We start from the raw sequence: 10,189 nt of genomic DNA, 5'->3' as shown, positions 1-10,189 counted from the left end.
ATATGCTGCAGTTCTCTTATATATGAGAACTGCAGCACTATGGAAAAATATTTGCACATTTCTTGCATCTTCTGGACTTAAGGGAACTAACTGCATCTGCCTTTTGTTCTCTGAAATCCTCCTCTTCATGCATAGTAAAAGTTAAGCAGTTAATCTGTGCTGCCAAATCAGACTGGATGATCTGAATGTGTAATAACAGGTAGATAAATGAAGAATAGCTGACACAAACAGAAAACCCATGATGATCCAGGTCCGTGATGGACCGATGACGAGGTCATGACCTTACCTCAGGGGTCATGCGGCTAATTGTGTCTAGATCATATCCTGCAGTGAGGAAATGAGTGGTGTAGAACTGCAGCTGAAACTCTCCCAGCCACGTCACCACAGCCTGCTTCTACAACACAAAACAAAGACACTGCTGACTGCTGCTGGAACACAGTGCAGGGTTCCTCTAAGCAGTGTTTCTGAAACCTTTTCATGCTGAGGACCACTTAACCCAATTAACAAACAGTCACGGATCACCTAACCTGAAATCGTCCCCACGATAACACATCTTAATATATAATGCAACCTGAAATAAAAATATTAGTCTCTTAACTCATGCACTGTTGTTTTCTTTGTTCATCTTAATGAGAAGAGTGGTGCTCGCTCGCGTTCTCACTAAAACCAGGAAGATAGAGACATAACACCAGTTTTAAAGTCCCTCCTCTGGCTCCCTGTAGCTCAGAGAATAGACTTTAAAATACTGTTAGTTTATAAATCACTGAACGGTTTAGCACCACAATACATTAAAGATCTGTTATTACTGTACMAACYGTCTAGACCCCTCAGATCTTCTGGTTCTGGTTCTGCTCTGCATCCCCAGAACCAGATCCAATCGAGGAGAAGCAGCATTCAGTTTCTATGCACCACAGATTTGGAACAAACTTCCAGAAAACTGTAAAACAGCTGAAACACTGAGTGCCTTTAAATCTCAACTTAAAACTCACCTGTTTAGAGTTGATTATGGCTAAATTAGGGTTAGAGTGGGTTTTGATGTCTTCCATGTTTTTAATGTTTTTATCTTTACTTTTTATTTATTTATTCTCACTGTTTACGTTTTAATGATGTAAAGCCCACCAGAAAATGTCCTAGTTAAATGACGTTTAACTAAAGTCCTATGGGATTTAGAGTCCCGGTTGAGAATCCTTGTTTAGATGGCGTTCTAACTAAAACTCTGAGGTTTTAATGTTTTTTGTTTTAATTTGTTTTAATCTTTTTCAAAATCTTTTTCTCTTTCTCACTGTTTATTCCTGTTATTATTTTAATTATGTAAAGCACTTTGAAATGCCTTGCTGCTGAAATGTGCTATACAAATAACATTTGATTGATTGATTGATTTGCTGTTTGGGAAATGTGACTGGCCACAACAAAGCCATGAACACGTCTACTTGGGCATTTTGAGTTATTTCCAGATTATGAAAGTGTGGAGTACAGGCTTTTTAATACATGAAAATAAAAATAAAAAGTTTTTCAATACTACCAAGTGTTGTGTGCATTAATAACATTTAGGGCTCTTTGTGTATTTGTATTTAACAGAAACAAAAAATCCTTTTCTGCGCCATTAAATATAAAAATCATTAACCCATTTCTAGCAATTGTATTCATTTATTGTATTTATTTAATATTTTTTAATTAATTAAAAATAAGAACAGTTGTTGACCTGAAAGCAGAGCATCATTCATGAAACAAAGAACAGTTCTGACCAACTGGAGTCATTCCTACCATTCAAAAGAATCCAATCGCTAGTGAACGACATCAACACTTAGTAGCTATGACTCACTTTCCTCTGATCAGATAATATTCAAGGAGTTGTTTTCTTTCCACTGGTATCTGCAGCTTTTCTTTTGAGCGATCCAGTTTTAAGTCAGTTTTCCATCATTAATTTTGACACAATCCTTTGGTAAGCTAATTATATCGTTGCACTTTGAGCTAACATCACGTTAAATAAAATGATCGTTCATGTGCAGCACCTCAGGACAACTAGGGGGCGCCCACGGACCATCAGTGGTCTGGGGGCCATAGTTGATGTTGCTCTAGAGCAGTTTGAGAAAGGCTGCTCTAGAGCACAGGAGACACTGAAGTGAAAAGATGAGCTATGTAGGGTTTATTCAAGATCAATCTAATCCTTAGGTTAACCCTTTAGCTTCCCTAGCACAGCAGTTTTTCAATCCTCAGTTTCAGCTGTGTATGTTGTGACAGCAGGGGTGCGTGAGTGGATGGACATAAGGCGGGTTAGGGTTCATGTCTTCATGGTGACACACTATCATCCATTCAAGTGCACCCACTGAACCCCATCATTGTGAAGAACTTTCCTCTCAATCCACTGAACGAGTTCAGGAAAATCGGATGCAAACAGAAAAAAGGCATTTTGTCTTTAATCGTGACTCACTTTTACATCATCTTCCTCGGTCTTGCGCTCAAAAGACCGCTGCTCCTGGACTGCACGACTGGAAGAGGCTGCTGGATGAGATGAACACACACAAGGGAGAAGTCAAAAGATTAATGACAAACAGATCAAATGAATGTAGCAATGCACTGTCTATAGATTCCTTTAAATCCTGTCAATGGGTTGTTTAGTCAATGGGTTGATCTTTGAATGAACTAAATTGCTTTGTGTTTGAGATAAATTGCATTAGTTAGCTTTTTCTATGAAACAGGAAGTACTTTATTTTTCAAGTGTCAGAAAAATAAAGGTTGGGCAAATTTGCTTCTACAATATTGGTGAGACTCTTAAACTAACATTGTTGCTTACACACCTTTTGATTCTGCAGTCAGTCACCTGCATCTGAGGCTCTTAGGTGAGTGTCGACTTGTCAACACTCACCCACTCTGCCTTAAAAAGGTTCTCAAAATCTTATCTTGCCTACTGCACTCTTCAGATGAAGTAACACGATAAGCCTAGATCAAGATATTGCCATCACTATCTTTGAACGAACATCTTTGCTGTGTACCACCATTCAAAAGAAAACTGAGTTTTATTAATAAAGTGACCACAAAACGTTCTTTTCTTTTTTGGTTGTTCTAGCCCATTTTCTGTAGCACATCACTGTAGCTTTAGGATGCTTTGAAGCCATTTATTGCCACTTAAGATGGATTATAGGCTGTAATTCATATCAATTAAAATAATACGGGTTACATCATGGGTTGCACAGTGGCGCAGTTGGTAGAGCTGTTGCCTAGCAGCAAGAAGGTTGTGGGTTCGATTCCCAGCCCCGGTCTTTCTGCATGGAGTCTCCATGTTCTCCCTGTGCATGGTGGGTTTTCTCCAGGTACTCCGGTTTCCTCCCACAGTCCAAAAACATGACTGTCAGCTTAATTGGCCTCTCCAAATTGTCCCTAGGTGTGAGAGTGTGTGTGCATGGTTGTGTGTCCTGTGTGTCTCTGTGTTGCCCTGTGACAGACTGGCGACCTGTCCAGGGTGACCCCGCCTCTGGCCCGGTACACTAGCTGGAGAGGCACCAGCAACCCTCCTGACCCCACTGAGGGACAAGGGTGTAAGAAAATGGATGGGTTACATCACCATACATGGTACATAACAATGGCTGTTTTATCTGTGGCCAAAAAGTTCAACTCTGTGTTTGTCAGAACATTTTTCATTTTCCCAGCAAGATCTATGAGAATTAGGTCCCTTCTATACACGGACTGTTTGCCTTTTAACTCTACTTCTTACACTGCAAGAACAATGAGTCTTGCCAAGTATTTTTGGTTTGGTTTCTAGAGTAAATATCTTAGTACACCTGAGATAAGACAAAACTGACTTAAACACAACTTTTCAGCAAGATGTTTATGCTTGTTCAGAGCCAATAATATTGATGAAAAAGTACTTGTTCCATTGGCTTATTATTTCACTTATAACATGGGAATTGTGAGGATTTGGTTTTCCTGTATGTTTATTTAGGTTTCTGTGTTCAGTTGTGGCTCCGTGTTGTTTGTCCCCAGCTGTCCCTCGTTTCCCCTGATTACCTGCCTTGTGTATTTAATCCCACCAGTGTTCCTGATCCTTGTCGGATCCTAGTCGTGTCGTCTCATTGTTTTTACCCTGTTAACCATTTGATACTAGTGTCTGAGCTCCCTGCCTCTACTCACCTGGATTTTGTTTTTCATCATTAAACCATCATTCTCTCACTTTAACCTGGGTCCACTGCGACTACCTCAACACCTATAATCACAATTCATGACAGGAATAATGTCTTGTTATAAGTGAACTAGTCTGCCAGTGGGACTAGTGTCATGTTGTGTAAATGGTTGCTGTAGGATCCAAATGCAGGAGACGGAGTCAGCCTGAGAATTTGAAGATTTAATAAAAGAATATAGAAAAACAAACTTACAAAAATCAAAGGGAACCACAGAACCACAAAAAAACCCAATAATCCATAGTAAAGAAAACCAGCAAGGGAGACACGAAGAGAACACAGGGTAGGAAGTGAAAATGATGGAAAATGATGGGATAGATTAAATGAAACAGCGAATAATGATTGACAACAAAATGCTTAAATACTAGGAGAGAGAGAGGAATTGAGTTGCAACGGGTTGCAGGTATGAGTGAAGGGAGCAGGAGGCAGACTGAGGAGAGGGGTTAGGGTTAGAATACACAGGGGACTAGGAAATGAATCTAACATTAAAGAATAACTGAACTACAGAAACATAAATAAACTAGAGAGACAACGAATAACTAAACACATGAAATAAACTAGATCTGAAGTGGAAATGGAAATGAGGCTGAACTAATAAAAAAAATCTAAGTAACACAAAAAATGACAACACCCAAAACAAACTCAAACAACCCCAGATCCTAACAAGTAGTACCTTTTCATTAATAGTAAAGAATTATTAACTTAAAACAAGCTCTTCTATTTTTCTGACAGTTAAGGTCCCAACATACTCGGGCGCATTTCAGTCTGCGGACGTCTGCTGGACATGTCTGCGCAAGGATAGATTTTTATGACCGTGTACTCGGTGTCGCACATTAAACTACCCGGTGGAAACGGTGCTCACATCGATCATGTGACACCGGGCTGATAAGGGTTCATATTGAGTTCATATTGTTTCAAAGTTGACATCAACATGATAAAAGTCAACATAAAGTTGTAACAGGGACGTGAGAAACACGTAAGCGAAAATACTTAACAGCAACAGGCTTTATATATTCACGCAGACATTGAATTATAAGAACACAAAACAAGACATCATCCCAGACTTCTTATCTGCAGCGGAGCAGAGAGGTGGTCCGATAAGTTGAGTCTGACTTTTTTTTTTCTCGAACAGAAAGGAAAAGATGATCAGGTATGTGCTCATTTGTGATTGCTGCACAAATGATTACACTGAACATAATAAACATGTTGGAACATAATAAACAGAGCTTATTGAATGGATCCCTGATTACAGTTAAGGCAGCTGCGCTGCTCCGGGCGGCGGTTCACTGTCTTTGCCGACATGTCGCTGACTTTCTCTGTCCCACACTGAGAGGTGAGTTAAGGCTTCCCAGGTGGAGAAGAAACAGAGCTAGGCGCCCAAATAGTTCATCAAACTTGCTAGTTCTCATTAAGATTTTGAAATAAAGGAATTTGTCACAAGAGAATTTTAGGTAATCAGTACACTTGAGTATGAAGACACGGACTGTAGGCAGTCCGCGCAGTTCATGGAATGCACACAGTACGCTCGAGTATGTAGGGGCCTTTACTTGTAAGTTAGTTTTGTCCCACTTCGAGTGTACCAAGATATTTGCACTAAAAACTAGAGCAAAATTAATTGGTATGACTTGGTGTTTTTGAAGTGTATTTTACATAAACGGGGGATACTTGAGATTATTGTCTGCCGTGAAACTCCATCAGTAAAAGGTGGAAATATCTGCAGCCTGTTCTCTTGAGATTTTAATTGAACAGTTTCCATCTTTTCATCAATTTTGGAAAGACGTCCAAATTTTTAAGTAAAGGAAGGAAGGAAGGAAAGAAGGAAGGAAGGAAGGAAACATTCAGACTATGACAGATGGGATAAGGCATGGGAACACATATATTACCCTACATTCTAATGTAATTTTACCATATTTTTCCAGAAATGCAAAACACTGAAATCAAATTCTAGAATTTTCTGGACTTTCCAGACTGCTAGGAGCCCTACATATCTGGGATCTCTTTTGGGCGACTTCACTGCTGAGCTTGTACATCTTTGATCCTTGTCACTGTTGTTAAAGCATAAAAGCGCAGATTGCTGGGAACAGATGTATCTGAAGATCTGTCTGCTTGTGAAAGCAGCTGTTATTAATAGTTCAAAAATAAAAGGAGCGTGGAGGGCAGTGCTGCTGGTGTCTGATGTGAGCTGACAGGTGGTCTTTAGACGGTCAGTGTGAATAAAAGTGAGATGAAGAGAAAGCCCAGAGGTTGTACTCATGAAAAACGCCTTGATCACTCTGAATAGTCATCACTAAACAAGCAGTGCTTTTCACTTAAATGGATGGTGGTAGACAACCGCAAATGCTACTTAAATGTGTGTTCAGAATGAGAGACGTGACTGTGAGTGTTGTGATAACAGCGGGAGCTTACTCGTTGACTGCTCCACAGACTGTGACTGCTCCAAGAGATGCTCCTTTGCTTTTACTGACTGAGACAGCACAGTGGCCAGGAGCTGAAACACAAAAACACAGACATGCATTGCAGGCATGCAAAGAAACGCTTCGTCAAGAGTAGTCATTCAAATCCCAGAGGTGATCTGTGTTTTAGCAAACAGGAAAGAAGAAAAAGATTCCAGCTGATGATCCTCCACCTGCGACTACAGTTTTCTGCAGAGAAGCTACAAACTCCCAGTTCTATATCCATATAATATGAACGAGAAGACACTCCTCTTTCACCAAAACAGTTTTCATATCATTTTTGAATATAGATCCTTTACCCTAAGCTACACTACATTAGGCATTACAAAAAAAGCATTGATAACTTCTTTTTATTGGGATGATATGATATGATATGATAGACCGATACAAAATGGTAAATAATCGTGAAATAAAAGGAAAATCATGCATTTGTATTTTTTTTTTTTTTTTACAAAAAAATCCAAACTGAGAAAGATTGTGGCGTGATGGGGGGGGAAATAAAGCACAGTAAAAGTAATAAACATCATCCAAAGTTATAAACACTGGCTTATCAGTGCTCAATGCATTTTCTGAATAAAGAAAGCAGTGGTGGTTTGTTATATGGAAAATATGGCTTCATGCCATTTTGAAAAGAGTTTTGATATTAAGACTGGTTAGATCTCATCTGGATTGTTCTACTTTACACCAAGCTTTTAAAAAGCTCAGCTCTATAAATCTCTATACTATTGTGAAAAAAATTAAGGTTTTTAATTCTACCTAAATAAACTATTATTATAAACTCACCGGCCACTTTATCAGGTACACCTGATCAACTGCTCATTTACACAATTGTTGAGCCAATCACATGGCAGCATGAAACCATGGATCTATCCTGCCTTGTATCTACGGTTCAGACTGTTGGTGGTGGTGCAATGGTGTGGGGGATATTTTCCTAGCACACTTTGGGCCCATTAGTCCAATTGAACATTGTGTCAACGCCACAGCCTACCTGAGTATTGTTGCTGACCATGTCCATCCCTTTATGACTGCAGTGTACCCATTTTCTGATGGCTACTTCAGCAGGATGGAAGTAGCCATGTCATAAAGCACAAATCATCTCAGACTGGTTTCTTGAACACGACAATGAGTTCACTGTACTCAAATGGCCTCCACAGTCAGCAGGGGCCTCATGCGCACAAAAATGTGCGGCACCATATTTTATGCACAAGTTGGCATGTATAAAAATTTACTTTGCGTCAAGGTTTGTGTAAATATATGCACACTTTTTCGCTGGCATGAAAATGTGCGGCAGCCACGCAAACTTTTTCTGTGGACAATATCAAACTACAAAGCGTCAAAACTCAGTTAAATACACTGAAATCTGACGTCATTCAGTTATTTAGACCAAGAATCATCAAACCCGATGTTTTTCATGAGTTTAATATTTTATTGTTTAAACGTAAATACTGAATCGCATTTATCCTCAGACAACTATGGAGAGCCATTTCAGCCAAAATTAAATAAATAAATAAATGGGTGAAATAAATAAAAAAATGAGTAAAATAAAAAAATTAGTGAAATAAAAAAAAAAAAATTAAATAAATGATTTAGCTTTTTCATTAACCCAATTTTTCATTTCTTTATTTTTCATATCAATTTCTCAATTTGCCATTTTTTATTAATCTATTATTCATTTAACCATTTTTTAATTTAGCTTTTTTATTAACCCAATTTTTCATTTATTTATTTTTCATATTATCAATTTCTCTTTTTCATTTATCTATTTACCCATTTTTCAATTTCCTTTTTCCATTAACCCGATTTTCTATTTCCCAGTTTCAATAATAAATTTCTCATATATCCCTTTTTTCACCTTCGTAGCTACCAGCTGTGATCCAACTATAAGGAGCAACTTTACTGTACATCGTAAGTGAACTGCAATATCCAGAGGCAGCTACGGAGCATCGAGCTGAAAGAATAAGAGTGGCAAACCTTGGAGATCTGCATCGGAGGTCATGTTTCATACAGGCACCGCTGCTGTCCGTCCAGGATCCTCCGGTTGCCCAGACGTTACACGGTAAGCTACTAACGCTGATGTTTGTTTTCCAACTACAGTCATATTTAATCAATAGGGCTCAATTACGATAACGGGAGGTTTTGAGTTGATCTCGRCAGTAGGTGACAAACTGAACGTCTCCAGGATGTTGAGACCAGCACGTCCTCTGATCCAATATATCTTATTAAGGATAAAATCAACAAAACGTGTTCAAATTAATGGCCCAACAAAATTARTAATCTCAGTAATTATTGTTCAAACAAGGTGTGTGCATTTCGGTACCATTACAAAAATAAAAAGGGACTCAAAGACCCAGATGAGCAGAGCGAAGTTTAAATTGGCTAATCAGCCACCGCTGTGTTCATGAGAGGAGATGCTTGTTAACCGAGAAATAAATATGAAGCCTGAAAACCTAATATCTTAACGGACTGAATCYTTTGTGTTTTTAACTAATCTCTGCTGGGTTTGTGGGGCGCAGGCGGTTGCCACGGCAACAGGTTGATTAAATGACAKTAAAAAGTTAGGAGAGGTTTAGAGTCGATCGCCGTTATTTTACCTTTGTAAACAGACAACCTGAATACAGTGACCTTTAGTGAGGATACAGAATGGAGAAAAGCTGAACTCGTGCTACAATCTTTGCCTCTCTTGGTTACATCCCTAAGTGTGCCAAGTGTGGCCCACATGCATACATGTATATCCATATAAAGTAAATATGACTATTAATTTAAGTAGTTCTTTGTGGATGTATAACTTGCCCACCTTAGTTTGCCTGTTTTTGGTCAACATGTGCCTCAACATGTGGTTACTGTTCCTTAGAGGTGGACAGAGGACCCACAATTTATACTCCAGGAATAACAGTAGCACTTCAACATGTTTTTACTAAAAGTAAAAAGTAGCTGGATAAGAAATTACACAAGAGTAAAGGAGCATTTGGTAAAAAGTGTATTAAAGTACTGAGTAACTGATCAAGTTATCAATTATTTCATATCTAAAAAAAATACACAATTAGAAGGCCCAAAATATAAATTCAGTGGAAATTTTGGTATTTTAAAGACAAAATGAAAATTTTGTTTAAATAATATTGATGCTTCATAATAAAATGACTTGAGTAAAAAGTTCAGCATAGTAAGAGTATTCCTAAAAGTTCATTTGAGTTTCAAAAAGTTGTAAAAAACTGTATTTGAGTAATTAGTCACTCCTAGACTCTGCCGTTCTGAGGGAACAGGAGAAGGAACTGTTAAGGAAATAAATTAATCTTATTTTGATATTAAACATTGTTTCAATTAACAAATGAATCATAACACCCAGAACATATTCTGTTGTTTATTCAAGGGTGAAGGAACAGAATGACTGGAGRTYCTGGCTGAGAGGGACCAGGGCTGACAGTGAGGAGAACCGTCTGCACTGTGAGCAGCACCAGAACTCCTGATGGGTCTCCTTCAGGAAGAACCAGAGAGACGGCCGACCTCCACAGAGAAGAGTTCACCCAAACATCAGAGGAAAAATGAATGCTGGTGCTCAAACAG

The 10,189-nt window shown here is 38.6% G+C and overlaps 1 protein-coding gene across 6 annotated transcripts in view; it reads right to left on the bottom strand.

Moving 5' to 3' along the window:
• The window catches only part of LOC103462904 (caskin-1-like), a 141,878-nt gene that overhangs the window by 22,511 nt on the left and 109,178 nt on the right, over positions 1–10,189 (bottom strand). For 3 of the 6 annotated variants that reach the window (XM_008405998.2, XM_008406005.2, XM_008406012.2), the window contains exons 13-15: positions 6,582–6,663; positions 2,432–2,502; positions 287–394 (exon numbers count right to left, since the gene is read on the bottom strand). In XM_008405998.2, the coding sequence (XP_008404220.1) occupies positions 287–394; positions 2,432–2,502; positions 6,582–6,663 (261 nt within the window). The remainder of the gene's footprint in view (positions 1–286; positions 395–2,431; positions 2,503–6,581; positions 6,664–10,189) is intronic. The other 3 variants (XM_017304674.1, XM_017304680.1, XM_017304679.1) reach the window with 3 other exon arrangements.

The sequence above is a fragment of the Poecilia reticulata genome, linkage group LG1 (assembly GCF_000633615.1).
Source record: "Poecilia reticulata strain Guanapo linkage group LG1, Guppy_female_1.0+MT, whole genome shotgun sequence".
In the NCBI taxonomy this organism is placed as follows: domain Eukaryota; kingdom Metazoa; phylum Chordata; class Actinopteri; order Cyprinodontiformes; family Poeciliidae; genus Poecilia; species Poecilia reticulata.
Note: the sequence above shows the minus strand (reverse complement) of the source record. Positions and strands in the feature narration are given on the sequence as shown.